The 22,084-nt window shown below is 44.4% G+C and overlaps 1 protein-coding gene and 1 long non-coding RNA gene across 3 annotated transcripts in view; both read left to right on the top strand.

Annotated features, from left to right (window-relative positions):
• Positions 1–15,188, top strand: part of trrap (transformation/transcription domain-associated protein) — a 40,567-nt gene extending 25,379 nt beyond the window's left edge. For both annotated transcript variants that reach the window (XM_085903369.1, XM_085903370.1), the window contains exons 57-72: positions 733–924; positions 1,966–2,161; positions 2,494–2,612; positions 2,684–2,830; positions 3,755–3,855; positions 4,822–5,023; positions 6,297–6,458; positions 7,946–8,036; positions 8,120–8,325; positions 8,406–8,667; positions 10,371–10,596; positions 10,686–10,903; positions 11,437–11,621; positions 11,684–11,887; positions 13,463–13,657; positions 14,581–15,188. In XM_085903369.1, coding sequence (XP_085759495.1) covers positions 733–924; positions 1,966–2,161; positions 2,494–2,612; positions 2,684–2,830; positions 3,755–3,855; positions 4,822–5,023; positions 6,297–6,458; positions 7,946–8,036; positions 8,120–8,325; positions 8,406–8,667; positions 10,371–10,596; positions 10,686–10,903; positions 11,437–11,621; positions 11,684–11,887; positions 13,463–13,657; positions 14,581–14,865 — 2,991 coding nt within the window. In that variant the 3' untranslated portion in view covers positions 14,866–15,188. The remainder of the gene's footprint in view (positions 1–732; positions 925–1,965; positions 2,162–2,493; positions 2,613–2,683; positions 2,831–3,754; positions 3,856–4,821; positions 5,024–6,296; positions 6,459–7,945; positions 8,037–8,119; positions 8,326–8,405; positions 8,668–10,370; positions 10,597–10,685; positions 10,904–11,436; positions 11,622–11,683; positions 11,888–13,462; positions 13,658–14,580) is intronic.
• A 1,054-nt stretch (positions 15,189–16,242) lies between these two features.
• LOC147039583 (uncharacterized) lies at positions 16,243–17,882 on the top strand. The gene is made up of 5 exons (XR_015063366.1): positions 16,243–16,337; positions 16,420–16,472; positions 16,638–16,681; positions 16,828–16,888; positions 17,214–17,882. It is a non-coding gene; the product is annotated as an uncharacterized LOC147039583 (long non-coding RNA).
• The last annotated feature ends 4,202 nt before the right edge of the window (positions 17,883–22,084 follow it).

Here is a 22,084-nt window from a genome sequence, read left to right as displayed (position 1 = left end):
TACCCCGGGCATCTGCTGTGGGCTGATTTGTTTTACGGCGTGTAGAGAAGGGAAGCTTTCCTCGTGAGCTCCGAAGCGGATTCCAAAAATGACCGGCTGAATTCAATTAACCGGCTCTTGATAAGGCCGTGCCTGTCTCGGGGACATTCATCAAGCGTCACCTCCGATAACCGCTCTGACCAATCACTGTAATTTTCTCAAGTGCCAATGCAAATACACAGCCGTGCTTCCTGCCCTTGTCCACCACTTGGAGTTGTCTTCATATTCTTCTTTGGGTGGAGTTGTCTTCATATTCTTCTTTGGGTTTAAACGCAGGTTGGACTTGAAGCCCCCACCGCTCCCCCCTGGGGTTCCTATTTGTTTTGCACTAATCAACTCAGCATTTTTAATCAATAGCAGAGCCCGTTCTGCTACCGGCATGTCAAAGCCAGGTTGATTAGTTTGAAGTAAAAAAAAAAAAAAAAAAGCTCCTGAGGCACAATATGAATTGGAAAACATGTTATTGTTTAGTAGAAAACGCTGAGTTAATTACTTTTTCCCTTGTTACGTTTAAAATTGTTTGTTCTGTTTTGCTTGAGATGGCAATATAGCCGACCAATTGTTTTTTTGGAAAGCGAAAATTATATTCCAACTCTACTTCGAAGTATTCACCTGCTTCAATAAAAAAAATAAAACCACAAACATAATATCAATTTGAACGCATTCAAAGACTGTTTTCATATTCATCTCCAGGTGGAGTTGAGTTGTCCCAAGGAGATGGCCTGGAAGGTGAACATGCACCGCGGCTACCTAGCCATCTGCCACCCTGAGGAGCAGCAGCTCAACTTCATCGAGCGACTGGTGGAGATGGCGTCCAGTCTCGCCATCCGGGAGTGGCGAAGGTTGCCTCATATCGTTTCACACGTGCACACGCCACTGCTTCAGGTATGGACGTTTTTTTTTGGGGAGCAAATCATACAGACCATCAGTAACGTCGATAACGGCTTCTATCTCCTCTCCTCATTCCATTTTGCAAAATTGAGTTAGATGAATAGATGATGCGCAAAGGGGGGGGGGGGGATCTTTAAGCCTCTTTAGTTCCTCCACAAGAGATTAAAATAGATGAAAAAGGGAGGATGGGCGAAGAAGAGAAAACAGGGTGATGGAGTTTAAGGACGATGAAACGCTGCGAGAGGTGAAAAGAAGAGTTAGTTTAGCCGTAATTACTTCCCTGCCTTAAGATAGCATTTGATTAAATACCTGCGGCAAAATTACATTTACATGATGAATAGCACAACCGCAAACGAAGGTTAGAAGCGGGCCATCAACTGATATCAACTGATAATTGTGAATAAATATTATATTACCCAATTTATTTAGCTCGCCCGCTTAAAAGGTAATCTTTCAGCTCATCTCTTACTTGCCGCATTTGTCCTTAGAAAAGTGGAATGCAAATTGGGTGATTACCTTCTTTGTTGTTCTTTACACACACACACACACACACACACACACACACACACACACACACACACACACACACACACACACACACACTTGTGTGTGTGCGTGTGGCACGTCCAGCTCGGGGAAAAAACAAGCTATTCATTTCTCGGCAGGCATCTGAGCAGCCAGCTGTAAATCTCCATTCCAAACTTTATGTCCCACATCCAGTTTGGCTTGAGAAAGCCCGACTCGGCAAATAACAGAAAGGCTCAAAAAGCAAGTTATCATCAAATCCAGCCCTCCCAGTGGCGTCTGGCAATCAATGGATGATCACCAGCTCACATCGATCGGGAGAGCCGGCGCTAATATTGATTGATGCGTAGTTATAATGGAATGATTGATTACACTTTCACAAAGCAGCTTTGGGCCAATCAATGAGGCTTCTTTTCACAGAATGAGATACAATAGCTTACTTGTCATTTTTTAACCCCCCCCCCCCCCCCCCCCTCGTCTCCTTCTCGTTTTTGGACCACGTCTCACCAGGCGGCACAACAGATTATAGAGTTACAAGAAGCGGCTCAAATTAACGCCGGGCTACAGCCGACCAACCTGGGCCGCAACACCAGCCTCCATGACATGAAGACTGTGGTCAAAACGTGGAGGAACAGACTTCCCATTGTGTCCGATGACCTGTCGCACTGGAGCAGCATTTTCATGTGGCGCCAGCATCACTACCAAGGTATGATGATTTTTTTTTTTTTTGGCACTTGTCTCTAATGTAGCTCATACATGAATCCACTCATAAACTCCCCCCCCCCCCCCCTCTGTGTCTTTCCTTGGTTCTGCTCCAGAGTGGCAATAAAATCCACTCCATTTATACATGACAGCCTTGAAACTTCTGCTGTAGTGAAATAGAATTTTCTTGATAAAATCCATTGCCATGCCCCATTTGCTGTGCAATATTTTTATGTCCCCCAGTGCATCGCGCTCCTCTTCAATGATGGTACCTGTATAATAAATACAGACAGCTTTTTTTTTTTTTTTTATGACTGTTTTCTCGCTTCTCTGTAGCCATAGTGACAGCCTACGAGACGAATACACAGCACGATCCAAACAACAACAATGCCATGTTGGGAGTTCACGCATCAGCATCTGCTATCATTCAATACGGCAAGATTGGACGCAAACAGGTGAGTCATTCTAAGCTTGGAAACATTTTTTTTTCCATATTTCATTCATATCATCTTTTACCTCTTCACAGGGTTTGGTGAACGTTGCTCTGGACATCCTAAGTCGTATCCACACCATCCCGACAGTACCCATTGTGGACTGCTTCCAGAAGATCAGACAGCAGGTTAAATGCTATTTACAGCTAGCGGGCGTCATGGGCAAGAACGAATGCATGCAGGTGAGAATTTCAAATTTGTTTACTTGAATTGACATGTAAATGTATCTGCAGTAAATGCATTTTCATCCTTATATGTGATTTTCTTTTTTTTTTTTTTTTTCTTTATATCAACATGATAATCTCTGAAAGGTTATTCCGGCAATGCAACGCTTGGTTTAACCTCAGAATTGTTTCTATATTATAGAAAGAGGAAGATTACTTTATTGTCCCCTCAGAGGGGAAAGTCATTTTACATGCACAAAAAATACACACATGGAGCAGCCATAGGACAGAAACTCCGGCAGCTGTCTCATGAAATATTTTATTGGAACAATATATGGTAATTACGTGCCATGAAAATACAGCAACCGGGTCCACTCGAATTTAAATCATTCAAATTGAATTTGCTTTAGCGCTCAGTTGCCGTTGAGCTGACATTTGATCACATGCTAAATTTACTGCTCAAAGCAGCAACTGAACTGAATCATCTGTCAGAAAAATTACAAATATAGTTTTTAAATATCTCTCTCTACATATACACACCATATAATATGTAGAATTTTGTTTTAATTAATTAATTTTTAATCCAAAAAATATATATATTTGCGGTAGCTTTTGCTGACATGTTATTACACCAAGATTTGAAGGCAAAGGTTTCTATCTCAAGGGATTACACTTAAGCCTACTGACTTAATAGCTCTGATTAATAGAAGTGGTTCAGTGCACCACAAGCTATTAAAAGTGGCAGAAGAACCCCTCCTCTCTCTCTCTCTCTCTCTTTCTCCTCCTCCAAATCTTCTGGCTCGTACTTTCTACACGCCGTTTGTCACTGCTGCGCACTGGGGACAACTAATCAGACGCTCACGATAATGGAAGCTTGCCTTCCTTACGTCTTAATGATCACCTCTGAGAAATATCTATATATTTTTTCTCGATATCTTTCAGGGTTTAGAGGTGATCGAGTCTACCAACCTGAAGTACTTTACGAAGGAGATGACGGCTGAGTTCTACGCCCTCAAGGGCATGTTCCTGGCTCAGATCAACAAGTATGGATGGATGACACTTGGCAACTTTGGCGCCCATCGCACTCACCTTCACGTCCCACGTCATTTTTGACATGACAGGCTATCCTGAGGGGTGAAAGACAAATTGAGCAAGCCTTATTAAATGGATACGCAGCTCAATAATTAACCAGAGGCAATTTTCAAGAATCTCCGCGATCAGCAAAATTTACCTCCACCTCAGCGGCGGGGGTTCATTTGCAATCATGAATTCGCTTAACTACGGGAGGATTAACAGCGGCGTGGTGGTTACGTCGGAGATATTTCACGTGGCGGGATGTGTTTACGTGTGTGCTAAAAGATTTGGGGATCATTCAATTTAACGGATGTCAAAAATTTGACAATCCGTCGGGTGCCGGAAGAAATATTTAATGTATTTTTAACGCTAGCAAAGTGGCAGCAGTAACTCCATGACGCATTACGAGAGGGTCCTTGGCTCCGACTCCCAAAGCAATCAAGCTCCCGTTTCTTAATCACATGCCAAAATGCCTTTCATAAGAACACATTTTAATTGATTGTCTTGGGAGACATTTTGTTGTGTATAAGTACTTTGGAAGCTCTATTCACATCCCGCTCACCGAAGCTTTTTTTTATTGACAGGCCTTGTCTGTCTCTTGTGACGGCAGGAACGCGTCCGCCTCGTGCCTTGTTTATTCATCAAACGTCGAAATGTGTAAAAGTTATTCAGGCCGCATGCCAAGCGGTTAAAAGCTGCACGGTGTGACGAGAACCGATGACTCCAAATAAATTCCCCTGTCAGCATAAATGGCACTCCTGCCACATTGCACCTGTCATTTACCTTAAGTGTGCCACACTGAATTTGCAGGACTGGAAAGTGTGACTACTAGACTGAGAGCCAAGAGGAGGAAAAAAGTGAAATCAGAATATGACATTTTAGCTTTTTTTTTTTCCCCCCCCCCAAACCACATCTCCATCTTCTTGTCATTGCAGGTCAGAAGAGGCCAACAAGGCCTTTTCAGCCGCTGTCCAGATGCACGACGTGTTGGTGAAGGCGTGGGCCATGTGGGGTGACTATTTGGAGAACATCTTTGTCAAGGATCGGCAGCTCCATTTAGGAGTCTCCGCTATCACCTGCTACCTTCACGCTTGTCGCCACCAAAACGAAAGCAAATCTCGCAAATACCTGGCAAAGGTGAGCGAGCCTCATTTCTATTATATATATTCATTTATTTATATTTTATATTCATACATTATCATGTTTTATTTTATTTGTATTATCATGTTTTATTTTTTAGGTATACTTGTATATTCTATTATTTATATATTCTATATTTATATATATATTTTATATTTATTAGGACAGTGCGCATGAATTATTTCGTCTTCACTCACGGAAAGAAGCGAATGTCATATATTAGCAGCCCGCACACGTGAATGATTGATTCATTCATGGAGGCTGATCTCTGATTTCCTCCGACGCTAGCCCTAGCCACGAGTTTGTAGATTTACGAGTTGATATGAGCATGAGCAACCATGCCTGTGCACCTGCGGGAGCGCCTCTCTCCATTAGACCTTTTTTTTTTTTTTTTTTTTTCCAAATAGGGTCATTGTTAATTCCCCCCGTCTCTAGACCCCATCCGGCCCCATACATTATTGGTTGTGATGGGCCCAAACACATTTTATTCCACCCTCAGCCTCAGTCGTAATTTGATTGCTCACAGTCCAGCGGCAGTCGCTGTGGATGGGTTCCCACGGCAGATCAATGGTGGAGTGGAATCCTCTTACACGGACGCCGACGGTCTAATGGCCTCCCTTGACACTCCAATCTCCCACCCCCCACCCTCCCGCTCGGGCAGACCTTTTTCAAAGAGTCAGACTAATGCTATCGCACTCGCCAGTCGAGCGAACCCTATGTGGGGAGGTAATGAGACGGACTTCTCGCTAACAAGCATCGCGCCGACTTACAGACACACCTCAGCACGTTCATCGCAGCTCCTTCACAATTGCTTCGATACGTGAATGCTCCTCGTGTATGGATGAATTCAAGAGCATGATCGCCGCTGCTACTAGCTCGAAATGCTATGACCACGTGGTTGCGGCGACACCACCTTCGCTGATGGATGCAGCCAGTTGACCGCTCATTACCAGCAATTATGTGCAATCTGTAACTTGGTCGAAAATACGGAGGAGGAGAGCGGGGGGGTCGGTAATATCTTCTCCATAATGAGGCACGGCATAGAAATGGCCTCCCACGTCGTCTCATCATTTACGGCTGTAACGATCAGCCAGAAGGATCTTTGCCTCGCTCTGCAAACTTCCCCTCCTGCTGTGCAGAGCCAGTCTGACTGATGATCCAAAGACCACCCTGATTGAGTTATATAAAATATTATCAAAAAAAAAAAAAAAAAAAATTAGACTGTCCATCTATTATCAGATTTCAAAGCCTTCTTGTATTTTCTTTGTAGGTTTTGTGGCTTCTAAGTTTCGATGACAAGGACACTCTGGCAAACGCGGTGGACAAGTACTGCATCGGAGTCCCGCCCATCCAGTGGTTGGCATGGATACCGCAGCTGCTGACCTGCTTGGTTGGATCCGAAGGCAAACCGTTGCTCAATCTAATAAGCCAGGTGTGTATATTCTCTTTGAAAATCGTTTATTAATCATAATGATCTTCAGTGGTCGCAACAACATTTTGTCCAAATGTTGGGTCGATGCCACTGATGAACTATTTTGGTCTTCTTGTTTCATTCCATTCATCCAGTCCAGCACATCTGGCTCATGCATTTCAGTTTTCATCGGCGACTTCCTAACAGCGATGAATTAACCGCATTCAAGCGATCTCTTTCTTGCCTGCATTCTATTTAGCAAATTAAGCATTTAGCCCCCCCCCCCCCACTTCCACTTTGACACCCCATTTATTGGCTCCCACTCGACCCCAGCGAATTGGATTTTAAATTCTTTGCACATGAAATGATTACAAAATTGTACGCATCCACATTGCAAGAGCAGAGTAATTAATGCAAGGACTAATTTGCGTATGGTTAATGGAGTTTTTTTTTTTTTTTTTTTTTTTGCGCGAGGACAATCTTCAAAGAGGAGACGGAGGGGATATTGTTCGGACCGTTTGAGGAAGAAAAAAAAACAAAAAAGATGAGGGTTTGTTACTTTTGAACCAACGTCGTCATGCCAGTGACAATTCCCGTATAGATCCATTTTGTAATGATCGATTAGTAAAAGGTGAGCACGGTTCACTTCACAGCTTCTAAAAAGAAAAAAATCCTGTTTTAATGCATGGCGGGCGGCTTTACAGCGGTCATTTTCCTGAATTATTTAGAATTTTTTTCTTAGCTGCGCGGATGTTTGAAAAACGTATGTTGAAAAATTGATGAAGGTGAGGCAGAACGCGCCCGGGGGCTAGGTGGCGAGATGAATCAGAAGTTAAGAGCGAATTTCGGCAGCCCCGCTCGTACACCCTCCCAAGCCTTTTTTTTTTTTTTTTTCTTGTTAAGCGTTCAGCCTTCTGCCCTTCTGCCACGTAGAAGAAGTCTTAACTTCCCATTTGCGTGCTGATCTGTCGTTCCGTCCTTTTGCCCCGTCTCTTTCATCTTTAATGCTGCTTTTAGATGCCACCTCCATTTTCCTCTTCCTCTGTCTGCTTCGTCGCCTCCTTGCTATTTCCGTCCTTGTTCTCTTTTCGATTTCTATTTTATTATTTCATGACGACAACAAAACAATCTTTTCTAGCCTTTAAAAAAAAAAAAACGTTTTTATAGAAGTTATTTTGACAAACTACAAGTAATCGGTGAAAATCGATGAAATCAGTATTTCGCTATAGCCAATGTTGTCAGTGATTTTTTTTTTTTTTGGGGGGGGGAAAGGTCAATCTCATCATCACTCGCATTCGGTTTTGCATTCCAACTCCTTTGACACACAGCTTCAAAGACTCGCTCTGTTACAGCAGGGGCAGGCTGGCTGTATCAGTGTGATCTCGTTTTTGGCACTCACACACACACACACACACACACACACACCTCTGCCTGCCTCCATTTGCTATCCGGGGGGTTGGGGGGGGTCCTTGAAATGTAATACGTGACCCTCCCTTTTTATCCGGCAGGTGGGACGAGTCTACCCTCAGGCTGTCTACTTCCCCATCCGCACCCTTTACCTGACGCTCAAGATCGAGCAAAGGGAGCGCTACAAAAGCGGTAAGAACCACAACGTGGTGGAAATGAGATGATTCTCCTCATTTGTTTTGATATATTGTAATCAAAAACATTTGCATCCTTAGATGCTTCAGGGCAACAGCAGCCTGCTTCGGTGGGGTCCCAGTCTCACTCGGGGGCCTCGGACCCTGGACCCATTAGGGCCACGGCCCCAATGTGGCGCTGTAGCCGAATCATGCACATGCAGCGTGAACTCCACCCCACCCTCCTGTCCTCCCTGGAGGGGATCGTGGACCAGATGGTGTGGTTCAGGGAGAACTGGCATGAAGAGGTGAGAAGAAAAAAAATATTTGTTTATACTGTATGATTTTTTTGGGGGGGTGTGAACACGGGTTCCTTTGGTCGATGCAGGTTTTGAGGCAGCTCCAACAAGGCCTGGCCAAGTGCTACTCGGTGGCCTTCGAGAAGAGCGGTGCCGTGTCCGACGCCAAGATCACACCGCACACGCTCAACTTTGTCAAGAAACTAGTCAGCACCTTTGGCGTGGGCTTGGAGAACGTTTCCAACGTGTCCACCATGTTCTCCAGCGCCGCCTCGGAGTCGCTGGCCCGCCGCGCCCAAGCTACGGCCCAGGACCCGGTTTTCCAGAAGATGAAGGGCCAGTTCACGACAGGTTGGTTCCCGTTGTTCGTCTCGCGTGGCGACCACCGAACGACGACGCGAGCGCCGCTAAATCTGGCCAGATGTTGCGGCGCCAGCTGTGCTCACGCAGCCAGACATCATCCCGCCTCGCCGCCAGCCGGCCCCCGTCCACCATCGCTACCCAGCTGTCCCCACGGCCGTGCCCGAGCCTTCGCCAAAGCGGAACAAAAAGGGTTTACAGAACGGCTGAGCCGCCAAGCTCCCCGCGCCGTGCTAGTGGCTCACTTGCTTTTCACGGGGTTTGTGGGCCGGAAAATATGGCTTTATGTGAGCATATATAACATCTGGCAGCAGGGAGGCATTCAAATCCAATTACGGCAAACGTTATTTGCATGAGTTGCTGTTTTAGTCAGGGATCTGAACGGCAGACTTTTGTCACAGCCGCTTTTCTAGGAGGAGGGGGGGGAATTGCGTAATATTTCTGTTTATTCAAATTCTGTGTGTTCGGGTAGGAGAAGCGTTACGGCGCATATTGCTTTTGCACCTGCTATTAATGTGTCTGGCTTCTATGACCGTTTCATTTCCCTCCAGGTACCAATTGTCAGCTTTACTAACTTTTTTTTTGTTGTTGACATGTTTGGTGCCATATTGACCCCCTTGAAGTGAACATGCATAATGATGGATGTTGGCGTCAGATGGGCAGATGGAACCAGAATTGGCTTAAGAACACGGGTCATAGAGCAAGCTGTTCAACGTTCTCGCCCTCGTCACTTTGCCAGCCTCCCGGGGGAGGGGAGTCTGCCGCCGCTTGTTAGAGGAGTCAACTTAAGTGCTCGCTTTGTATCTGGTCTGAGATTGAATATTTACTGCGTTGCTTTGTAGCTGCTATAAATTGTAGCAATTTCTCCGAACCGTAGCAATTTTACCGCTGCAGGTGAATTGCAGGCAACAAAATGGGCCAATGCAAAAAGAACATTTTCATCTCCAATTTTATAAAGGCTCATTTAAAAAAGTATTAGGTGTTCTCACTTTGACAGAGATTGAACAGATTTTGAAACGGCACGGCTTTGCGGTTGTCATGGATTTGTTCGAACTGGCAAAGCCTCAAATGGGGAAGCTAGACGTACGTAGTCTTCACCTCCCATCCAGAAGGGCTTTGCGAATCTCCGCTTCGCCTCCTTCTTCATTGTTGCTGATTACAGCTCATCAAAACATGCTGCGTGCAATTTAATACTTTAACACTCTTATATTTTTTGGTAGCTCTGATTTAATGATGTCTCAACCTCCTGAAGGGGATTTTAGGTCAAACCTTGTGCTTCCTGTAGTGTTTCCTCAATTATTATTATAAATTATTAGTATAAATTAGTATTATTAATTATACATAAAATTCTAGATTTTTTTAAAAACAATTATTTATTTTATTTTTTATTGATTTACTTATTTTAATGTGGAAGAGGGCTTACGTTTTTAGTAACAGCTCGGGGGGTTCGCAGCTCCGGGGAAGGTTAACGGTCACACATGCACAAGCACACCTGGGAGCTGCCCACTCGTGTTCCAGCCGTGTACTGTTGGCAGCTGAGATCAGCTCCAATGGAGCTTTTCATATTCTCAAGGTCACCGAGGCCTCGTGCTCACCGTTAGGTGTTAAGAAGCCTCTGGGTAAACATCAGTTGCTGTTTGTTGTCTCACTTGAGGGCTAACGTCTTGTTTTTGTTTGTCTTCCGCTCCCGCCAGACTTTGACTTTAGCGTGCCAGGCTCCATGAAACTTCACAATCTGATCTCCAAGCTCAAGAAATGGATCAAGATCCTGGAGGCTAAGACCAAGCAGCTGCCCAAGTTCTTCCTCATTGAGGAGAAATGCCGCTTCCTCAGCAATTTCTCCGCTCAGACTGCAGAGGTGGAGATCCCCGGGGAGTTCCTCATGCCCAAACCGACACACTACTACATCAAAATTGCCAGGTGACTAGCACTGGAAAATTCCACTCCCGTATTATTTTCCATATCCAGAAAATATGATCATGTGATTTGCTCACGGTTCCTCTCTTCAGGTTCATGCCGAGAGTGGAGATTGTCCAGAAGCACAATACGGCAGCACGCCGTCTCTACATTCGCGGGCACAACGGCAAGATCTACCCTTACCTGGTGATGAACGACGCCTGCCTGACCGAATCCCGACGCGAGGAGAGGGTTCTGCAGCTCCTTCGACTCCTCAACCCTTGTCTGGAGAAGAGAAAGGAGACCACCAAAAGGCACCTCTTCTTTACCGGTAGGGGTCACAAAGTTCGGATCATAAGTTAGCTCTGTGCTAATAAGCAATGACAAATGCCATAGACATGCTAAGAAAAATAAGCTTTGCTATTGTGGTCGTTCTAAGTCAACATTTTTGGGATATCAGGAACGCCGCACTCCACTCATTTCTTTTTCTGGCCGTCTGCCTCAAGCACGGCACACACAATTTCATTTCCGCTCTGTCCTCCCACACCGTCCCCCCCCCCCCCCCCCTGTGGTTCGCCTCCGCTCAGATGTTTGCCTACTCTCCATTTATGCTCTTGATTGGTTTGTTTAAGGGGCAAGTAAGGATACGGAATTCAGCCGTCGGTTCCAAGCCAATTCCTTCAATCAAGCGAGGCTAGTGTTTTAAATGTTTAGGTTTGGTTTTGACTGCGCGGTTCAACCCGCAGCCTTCTCGGTTTAGACTGACGGGTTCATTGTCAGCTCGAAAATATTTCAGTTCCAGGGCTAGGCTGCATTTGAAGTATTCATACTCATCTCTTTTTTTTTTTTTTTTTCTTTTTCTAGTGCCGAGAGTGGTGGCGGTGTCCCCTCAGATGCGGCTAGTGGAAGACAACCCTTCGTCTCTCTCACTGGTCGAAATCTACAAGCAGCGTTGTGCCAAGAAGGGAATCGAACACGACAACCCTATTTCCAGATATTACGATCGCTTGGCCACCGTACAAGCCCGAGGCACGCAGGCCAGCCATCAGGTACGGAGGGAGAATCACGCTAGGTCTCCTCTGGACCGTGCGTAACCTTTGTTGACCACCAGGTCCTACGAGACATCCTGAAGGAGGTCCAGGGCAACATGGTGCCACGCAGCATGCTCAAGGAATGGGCCCTCCACACTTTCCCCAACGCCACCGACTACTGGACCTTCCGCAAAATGTTCACCATCCAGCTGGCTCTCATCGGCCTGGCTGAGTTCATGCTCCACTTGAATCGGCTCAACCCGGAGATGCTGCAGATAGCTCAGGTAATGTATCATTCGCACTTTCCTAAAAAAAACAAAAAAACAAATTTACATCAATTGTTCAAATCGAATATAGCTCCCCGTCCCCCTTTAGGGATTTGCGTCAGTTCTCAGTAATATTCACAAATGAATCGGTGAAATTGATGAGTCACCCACTGCGACTTTTTTTTTCAAGGGCACGCAGGCTTCATGCACCTTCATTTAATAGACAGCCGCACATTTGTGTCGATGCGGCGAGATGACCATTAACCTCCTCCGTATCGGTCTTCATGACTCATCCGTCCGTCCGTCCGTCTCCTCCCCTGCGACATTCACATTAACGTCTATCAGTCAACAGCCGCTATAAATGCGGCGGATGTTTTGACAGAACGTTCAACGCGGTCCCTCCGCGCGCCAACGCTCGGAAGATGTTTCAATTTGAAGAGGCTGCGTGTGTGTGTGTGTGTGTGTGTGTGTGTGTGTGTGTGTGTGTGTGTGTGTGTGTGTGTGTGTGTGTGTGTGTGTGTGTGTGTGTGTGTGTGTGTGTGTGTGTGTGTGTGTGTGTGTGTGTGTGTGTGTGTGTGTGTGTGTGTGTGTGTGTGTGTGTGTGTGTGTGTGTGTGTGTGTGTGTGTGTGTGTGTGTGTGTGTGTGAGCGCATCTGCTTCTCAGTCCCTACTCAAGGTCCTCAGCCAGCTTTTTTTTTTTTCTCCCCCAAGTCATTATTAAAGATGATTGTGTCAGTCAGCCGCCCCGCCCCTCTGATCCTAATCGCCCTTTGCTGACAGGCGTTCCTTCGGGCAGCTAAGCGCCGGTATTAAGCCCCTACTCTGCCTGTTCCATTCGGCAGATCCCATTAGACACACGAGGGGGGGGGGATTACGGTGCGGAGTGTGCGCCAAGCTGGAGTTTGCAAGGACAGGACATCACCGCCACATATTTGTGCCCCGCCCTTGTGGAGTTCATCAATGCATGAATGCCATCGCTTTTGTCAGCAAGACTTAATTGACATATTGCAGGCGTCCAGTTTTTTTTTTTTTTTTTTTTAAGGTCAAGGAACTATGAGCACTTTTCAGGCCTGTATCTCATTTCCCGGCAGGCACTTCAAATGAAACCGGTCACTAGCATGCTGATTTTAGTCTTCTGATCACTGTCTGCAGTCTGACCAGAACACGCTGCAGGGGGAGGCTTTCTCTGCCCACCGCCCCCGAGGCTCGCCACGGGGGCCTGGCGGAGCAGACAGCACGAGCTGCAGGGAATTGCATGATGGCCGTAAAGCTGTCAGAGCTGCTCGCCCCTTTCGTATAAAGGGAGCTTATGAGCGGAATGGCGGCTCCTCGCTCACGAATGCAAACTCGTACGTATTAAAAGTCCGAGCGGGAAGGTAGCGAAAGCGAAATGAGGATTATAGATGTTCAGCGACGGATAGTTTGACGTGTTACTGTGTCTGAGAGGACTGATCAATAACAGCTCGCAGCCTGTTTTTGTCAGCCAGCCTTTACCTAAAGTGTTCTATCAGCTCAAGGTTGACGGGCAACTCACTCAATATCGACCCCCGGGAGTGTCGCGCAATACGGCTGACGCCTTGCTCTCGCTCGCAGGACACCGGCAAGCTCAACGTCTCGTACTTCCGCTTCGACATCAACGACGCCACGGGCGACCTAGACGCCAACCGACCGGTTCCTTTCCGCCTGACGCCGAACATCTCCGAGTTCCTGACCACCATCGGCGTTTCTGGACCGCTCACCGCCTCCATGATCGCTGTGGCGCGGTGTTTCGCTCAACCCAACTTCAAGGTCGGTGCCCCCTCTATTTTGTTTTGTTTTGTTTGTTTGTTGCTATTTTATGCCTTTTATAGTCGACCCAAATGCTTCTTCAGCACCTTTTAGAGTCTTGACCAAACGTTTGTTTTAAACAAAGTCAGCGCAATGAATAAGCAGCAGGTTGCGTTTTAGTCCACATAACCCAGCGGGGCGGTAACCACGGCCATGTGGCCGCTTTTGCTGAAGCTTACGGAGGGAAACCAAGAGCTTCACATGCTAACACGCAGGAACACAAGAACGCAGACCCGTCAAGGCTCCCGCCGTCTCCGGGGATGTGGCCAAATAAACAAGCATAGCAACCAAGCGGAAGCATAAGCCAACACTGTGTACCTAGTTAGGTGATGATTATTGCTGTTGTGGTTGAACTGGTTGTGTATTTTAAGTCTTGGTCACCATAATGAACTGCTAACAGCGCACGCAGCTCTCCCTACCTTAAATTGGAGTCTGCTTTATGTGTTTGTTTGACATTGGCTTTTTTTTTTTTATTATTTTGTTTTCCTCTTAAAACACACAGCCAAGGATAACGCTTCCTTCCAGATTGGCGCATTGTGCCCATGTAAACAGCATTCTCAGACACATAATGATGACTTTGAGATAAACCCCGCACGGTTATCGAATTAGCTCGGAATTTGGCTGGAATGTGGGCGGCTCGCAGCCACACTTATGGTAACGCCTCAAAATATTCTTACTGTTGTCAAATTTTGAGAGACTTGAAAGGCACTCTAAAAATGGGCCATGGTCAGCTAGAGGTCATTGGTTCGAGATCCAAATCAAACAAGTCAAACCACTAAAGAATGGTTGGAAATATTCCGTCGGACTTTACAAGTAAACATTTGTTTTTGTTTTTTTGGGTTTTGTTTTTTTACCTCAAAGCTGACGTCTTTGCTTTCTGCCAGGTGGATGGTATCCTGAAGGCTGTCCTGCGTGATGAAATCATCGCTTGGCACAAGAAAACCCAGGAGGACACGTCCATGCCACTGTCGCCGGCTGGCCAGCCAGAGAACATGGACTCTCAGCAGCTGGTGTCGCTGGTCCAGAAAGCCGTCACTGCCATCATGACCCGCCTACACAACCTGGCGCAGTTCGAGGGAGGCGAGAGTAAAGTCAACACTTTGGTGGCTGCCGCAAACAGCTTGGACAATTTATGTCGCATGGACCCTGCGTGGCATCCTTGGCTCTAAAAAAAAAAAAAAAAAAAAAAAAGACGACGTGCCAGTCTTTTACTTAGGTTGGGGGGAAAAAGGTTCATCTTGAATAAATGCTAAAATGACTTTTTATGATCATGCTGAATGGGCCACTTTGTATAATCCTTTGTGTATTTATTTTTGTATCTGAATCATTTTGTTACAGATTTTGAACTACAACATGGTTTTAAGGAAAAACAGTTATGAGCAATTACAAATTTCATTTACTGTGTCAAGCTTTTATTTTTGTTACAGAAGCCCATCGTGCCGCTCTTGTAGGTAAGCATTTTGTTTGAATAAAATGCTATTTTTTAATTCTACTCTCTCCTTTTCCATTTAGTTTCATCATAAAAAAAAAAAACTTTTCTGCAATTAGTTCTCTTCCTAGTTTCTTGAAGTTGGGTTATAAAAGAGCAATAATAACGGGTAATCGCCATCTGTGCCTCAATCCCTCCCCGTATCACTTTGTCGCCGTCATAATCGCCCTGAAGGACACACTCCTGGATGTTATTGTGATCATAACTCACACTGTGAAATGACTGCACACAAAAAAACGCTCCCCAACATTTCCCAAGTTGATTGCCGTCATCCCGCATCCCCTCGACTGTTATGGAGAGGCGTTGCACTCATCGCTACAATAACCTTGGGGGTCATTGCCTCCCCCTTGCTTAGAAAGCCCTGTCGAAGTGCGTTGAGGCATTTTTTTTTATTTTTTTTTTTTCCCCCCTCCTCCCCTGCTGCCTGATGAATGTTCGCCTTTAGATCTCTCAGCAGGCCGCCCTCACTTGACTTACACGGACTGTCAGATGGCCCCCCTGCGCCCATAAACACAACTTAGGTCTCCAGCAAACCACACACTTGCATCCTTTTTGCTTGAACATATTTACATCAGCGAATATTACTTTTCTCTGATCCACAAGCTATTAAGGTCTCAGTTCCACTTGGGAGCAATTTCTAACATTGGAGCCATTTTTTAATTTTTTTTTTTTTTATACTTGACAGATTCAATTATAAGGTGAAAGTCTGTTGTTATTATTGATAAATTAAAAAAAAAAAGTCACTGAAGTAGGTCAGAATTAGGAGAAGTCAAAATAATTATAATAAAAACTAAATCAAATAAAAAACAGGTAGTGCATGACAAGGAGGGGCAGATAGGGCGCGTTGGGGAATATTTCTCCGAAAGAGCGTTGATTTAATTTGATCGTTCGTAAACTCAGCGTTGCGCAAATTTACCTTTCCCCGTATTAAGAGTGCATGAAAAACGGAGTGCGGGTGAACTGATTTGCGCCGCAATAGAACCGCAAAGTGCGCAAGTGTTGGATGCGTGCAGGAATTGATGCTAAAGGTGCGACGGAGGTAAATTTCAAACACGCCCTCAAATATAGATTTTTAATTATTGTTTTGAAACACCTGTGCGACCAGGATGCGCAAAAGGGCGGCTAGCTTTAGCTGATGGACAAAATAGAACGGTAAGTAAAAATAAAGTTACAAAAAAATGTCCTAAGTGCTTATATTTCACACTTTTAATAAATATCTCCTCTTTCAATCAAGCCCTGAATATAAATATTCCTAAAGCATGACGCTGCTATCATCATTCTTCAACCGTAAGTACCATAGGAATCGTTTTCTATTAGTGAGTGGGATTATGACTAAATTGTTCCGTGTCATTTCTTTGTACCTTTTTTTTTTCCATAAAAGGTTTTCGAGATTTCAAATCTATTATTGAAGAATTTAGCCAAGGCTTGTATGTTTTTCCTTTTTTCTTTCAGCCACACTAATTGCACCCAGCAATTTTTCATCTATGACAAAGTTTGTAAGTATGAAAAAATACATGTAAAATGTGCTCTTTCATTTTTCAGAATAGATTTCTCAATTCATGTCATATCAAGCCCTACAACAATGGTTGGAAAAATAAATCACTTTTTGTCAAATATTTCTTTTTTGCTTTTCCTTCCATAGCTCTCATGAATAAAAATTGCCTTTCGAGGATGACTCAAAATGGCTGAACATCAAACCAACAGTAAGTACAAGTGCAAGAACACATTTTGTGCCTTGTTTTTTTCCTCCCACAAAAATCAACTCACAAAGAATTTTAATATTATTGTTTGTCCTGCATTTCATTCCAAATCTGCAAAAATAAAACCCAAATAGGGCTACTTGAGCGATATAATGTTTTTATTCCAATAATTCAATCATCTGACTCTTCAGTCGTCACAGCCGGCATCCGACGGTTTATTGTTTTAGGCCTTGTTGCGCAGCGGGAGGCGTGCACAATTCTGTTTGGTGTCCTCGTGTAAACAAACCGTATTAATCAAATGACAACGATGTGTTTATCTGCATTCCAGGAAGGGGCTCGTCTCATATCCAAAAGCGGAAGATTTGTTTTGTCGCTCGCCAATGGAGTCCCATTAGGATTTCTAATGACATTTTTACTTGGAGGAGTGTTTGTGTGTCAAATCTGCTATTCCAATTTTTAATTGCCCAAGTGGGATGCAGCAATCAAAGTCACTTTATGTCTCGGTAGCAGGAAAAAAAAAAAGTGCAATTTGTTCTCGAGCCTTTTAAATGGATCGAGAAAGTTATGGAAATTTGTATTCACGTAGCAGCAGAACATTTGATACTCCTCTACTCAAGCCTATTTAACGACAATAAACTAGCTACTTAGAATAGATGGAGTAATTATTTCCAAATTATCTTCATTTAAATGAATCAAACAGAAGTCCCTTTCCAATTAAAAAGACACTTTTCTACTTCTGTGAAACAGGAGGCTGTTATTTTTTTCTTCTCTGCTGCTTATATGTACTTATTCATTTAGTTAGTTCTTTTCCAAATTATTTTTTAAAAGTAAGCCAGGATGCTAATTAAAACCAGTTTGCATTCATTTAATTCATTAAGAGCTTTTGATCTGCTTGCCCGATGATCTTTCCAATCAATCCCGGTTATGTCGCAAATTGTCGACGGTATTTTTTTTGTTCCTGAACTTTTTCCTGAAGTATTTTAAACCAATTTGTTAACTTCCTCCCATCTCCCATAGCTACATCGAGTTCTCTCGACTGCTGCCAGTTGGCATCGTCAGCTGTGCTAAAGTATGGCGAAGAACGGCTCTATTAATTATGAAGGCCACGTTGTGCTGACACGGCGCTGAAGTAAGTGTGCGTAAACTGTCACTTATATGTTTCCTCATTGTTTAGACAGAAAGCATATGGAGGGTGCAAGCGGCCATTAAATTTCAACGCATCGGCGATGATCACGATGGTCTTAAAATAGCAAGACAGGTGAAACAGGGATGGTCGTTTTTGTTTTGCTTCCCGTGACTGTAATTCTCTGCCAATCCTCCCCATTTCTTTCACTTTTGCTTTCAACGTTGATTATGCCTTCTCCAGTTAAATGTGGCACAAAATGATGTGCATAGATAATCGCCAGATGTCAACATTCAGCAATTGATGCGGTGCGGCTGGGAAAGTGCCATCTGCTCATCGACAGATTTGAATGAATAGAGTATTGTTTCTGAAGGATGTGCTGATACTGTTCAAATTAGTCATTTCTTACTTGTTAGCCATTTGAAACAAAGCTTTACACAACACTGTTTTGGTTTTTTTAGATTGCCAAGGAAAATGATCGGCAAGAGCCGCATAATCAAGATTTTACTTCAGAGTTGGTAAGTTGCTAATAATTCTATTTTACTTTACAGCACACGGCACAAACAAGCATGGGATATTTGTATTATATCATTTTTCATTCCATTTTTTTTTTAAACAAGTTCACTCAATCAATGCTGAGATGTAACGGTAAGAAAACCCCCAAATTAAATGGATGTTAATATTTTATATATTTTTTTCAACATTTCGATAGTGCCAGCAAAATGTCTATGCACTACTTTCAGAGTCACAAGATGGATTTCCATAGTTCCATAAATTCAGATTTGATTTCAGAACAGCGAAGTATGCACAGCCTAATACACTATTACGTTTATACATGTAATTTTTTTTTTTTTGGGAGGGGGGGGGGGGGGCATCTGTGAGTATTCTCAAGTCTCAGCAAAGAAGTCCCAAAATGCTGACCTGCATGTTGGTTGTGTTTATTAAGCTCTTCATATGTAGCAGGGTCACAATGGCGTGTTCACAGCTGTGCAACCGAGCGATCTTAATGCCTCCCCGTCGCTTATGTCCTGATCGCACTCGCCGAAAGCTGTCGAGCCCGGTTGACAACAATAACCCGCCGCTCGACCCCCGGAGCTCGTTGCCCTCCTCAATGAGCATCTTCGGCACGACCTCTCTCCCCCTCTCCCTCCCCGCTCGCCTGCATCCAAGAACGTGATTTAATTTGTTTGGTAATATCGGGATTGGCACGTTCAGCCCAGCTTCACTCCAAAGTGAAATTGGACAAGGGCATTGGAGGCTCGCCGTGTAAAAGTGCCTCACCTTGACAGCTGCTTGAGCGGATTGTGGAGAGAATGAAGGATGTATCACAGAGGGAGGGGGCGAGTCAGTCAGACGCCGACACGCTCGTCTTTTCCTCGCCTCGCTTGGGAGTTGGTGGAGAGACGTGCGGCTTTGAAGGCCCGAGCTCAATTTAAAGTGGAGACAAAGCACCAGGTGCAACTAGGGGACCCATCTGCTCCACAACAACATGCTGGAACTTGTCCAGTATGTCCAATTAGTTTCCAAGGAGACTTTTTTTTTTTTTCCCCGTATAGCTCGTCTCTGTCAGGAGATTGATCTCATTGCAATTACATTTTTGACAGAACAGATCTTCAATGGAATCGAATCACACGAGAGATTTTTTTTATTTTCATGTTCACCTGAAACATAAAGCACCACTTCAGCAAAGAGGTGTCGCGCTCCCTTGGCTCCATCCCCGAGTCTCAACAGTACGAGAAAGAAATAAAAAGGAATAGTAGTCCAAATGCTTTAAGAAAAAACTTTTTGGAAAACCTTCGTCATGATACGATTTAAAATGTATTTATCATGAAAGGTAACTTAACAGGTTGTGAAGATTAATTGCAAACTCCACTTAAAAGTTAAATACAACTGAATTAAGACTGTAAAGTCTAATTTTGTCTCTACTAAACAGTAAACTCTGATTGTGCAAACCTGCTGATGCAGCAAGGCAAGATGTTAATCAATTCTTTTTTTCTTCCCTGAATTCTCTCCAAAACTTCAGTGTCGACAGGTGGCTATCAATTGTGATGGTGCCACACTCTGCCAAGGCTTCTCTTGTTTCTGATAAGTCCCACTGGCTTGATGGACAGTGATGAAGCGAGATGGAGAAAAAAAAAAAAAAACCTGTTACGCTGACTCTGCTCCACTTGCCGTCTCTGATCAACCCCTGAGAAAGAATCACAGGTAAATTGCATTCAATAAAATTACACTCCAATCGATCATCTATTTTTTTTTCGGTGGGAAAGTTTGCGTCTTGACTGAAGTGCACGCGCTTGTCGAGCGGTTCCATCCTTGGATTGCGGCCTGTGGAACCGCAGAGAGTCGAGTGAATGTGAGGCGGGCTTCATTTCCACCTCCAGTGGAGGGAGACCACCTATTTAGTGGGGAGGCCACTTGGATGATAGCGGATCACACCCCATCAGCCGCGAAGGGGGGGGGGGGGGTGTCTCGCATCTAACTGATGCCTTTGAGAGGCCGCATCTCGCCAGCTTACAGCTTCAATTTCCATATCATTAGGCTTGTCTGCGAATCTCCTCGCCACTCTCCATTAATCCACGCCGTTGCGTGCAAAAAACGGTTGTCGTCTAGGCGTTGTATAAGTGCTCATCCAAGCATGGCTCAATGTTGTTTTTTTCACCCCCCCCCCCCCTTCTATGCATCCACTGGACAAACAGGGGAAAATGTGATGTGCTCTTTTTTTTTTTTGTCTGTGGGGGTCTTAGCCCAATTCTGCGTCTCCTCACCTCATTACCCGCACCTGGATGGGACTGCAGGGGATCCTAATTTAAGTCGCTTGTTAACAACGCCCTAATGCGTTCTGACAGCAACAAGAAGAAGGGATGAAGAAGAGCTTGAAAGGATGAGTGCAGGGGGCTCCAAGGCATGAAAATTGTCTTCAACGAGACCATTGTCTGCCTCCATTTGAGATGACTTTATCATAAATCATCCAAGCCTCCATTTGCGCACACGCCATTAGCCTCCTTTGCTAATGTTAATAAACTAATGGGCACAAAAATTGTTTTGCGATGCGCCGCGGCTCCACGTGAAACAAATAAAACGTCAAATAGATTTTTGTTTTGGTTCAATGTGCCCGAGGGTCAATTGTGTGCTGTGCGGCAATTGCAAGCAAGTCAACACATGGGCCTGCTGCTTAATGACAATGGGAAATGAAGAATTTTTATTCTTGTAACTTTGGGGTGTTTGAGATGCTAAATTTCCACCTCCCAATCCACACGATTTGAGAAAATAAACTAACTAGAGACCTTTTATTTTTCATGGCTATTAATTACATTGACCTTTTTTGAAACGGATTAAAAATGGCTCCTTTGTGGCTGTGTAAAGCACATCAATATATGTGCTAATGTCTTCAGCTAAATTCAAACTACTTTGCTTCAAACTGAGAAGTAGATACCATCTTACCTTCCAGAATGTGATATGGGTTTTTTATTTTATTTTTTTGCCAAGTCTGTGTCCAAAGGGGAAATTGCAACTTTATTATGTGGCATTATTGTAGGAAAACGCTCAGCATTGGCTCAACAGAAGTCTGTGGATAGTATGGAATTGCAGTAGCTTCAAACGATGAGGGAAAAAAAAAAAAAGTTCTTTTTAAAAGCTTTATCTGACTTGCAGAGCTGAAGTGAAAGCTTCAGCACCAGCCCACACGATTTTGGGCAAAGCAGATTATGAATATGCAATATTTGTTCTTGTCCTTGCTGCAGCCTCCTGTGATGGTAATGCAACCCCACTGTTTATGCTAAGTTATTCTCCTCCTGATTGGAAAAGTAGTTGTGGGGAGCCTGGAGCACGTAGATATGACTTTTAATTTGCTTTGCCCATGCATTCGCCGCTATAAACAAGGAAGATGGCGGCGTGATGGCAGACATGCAGAGATGAATTTCCTGCTTGCTTTTTTTGGTGGGCGTGGCACCTTGTAACGTGCAGGTAATGAGATTCTTAAGTGGGGATGAAATTTGAAATATAAATTTGATGGTGCTAGCTAACAGAACATGAGAACGTCTCGGCGGTAGACTGCAGCCAATTGTAGATTTTGTTCA

Source organism: Syngnathus leptorhynchus, chromosome 22 (assembly GCF_054491065.1).
Source record: "Syngnathus leptorhynchus isolate UIUO chromosome 22, UIUO_Slep, whole genome shotgun sequence".
In the NCBI taxonomy this organism is placed as follows: domain Eukaryota; kingdom Metazoa; phylum Chordata; class Actinopteri; order Syngnathiformes; family Syngnathidae; genus Syngnathus; species Syngnathus leptorhynchus.
The sequence above is the reverse complement of the archived record's forward strand: the minus strand, read 5'-3'. Positions and strand labels throughout refer to the sequence as shown.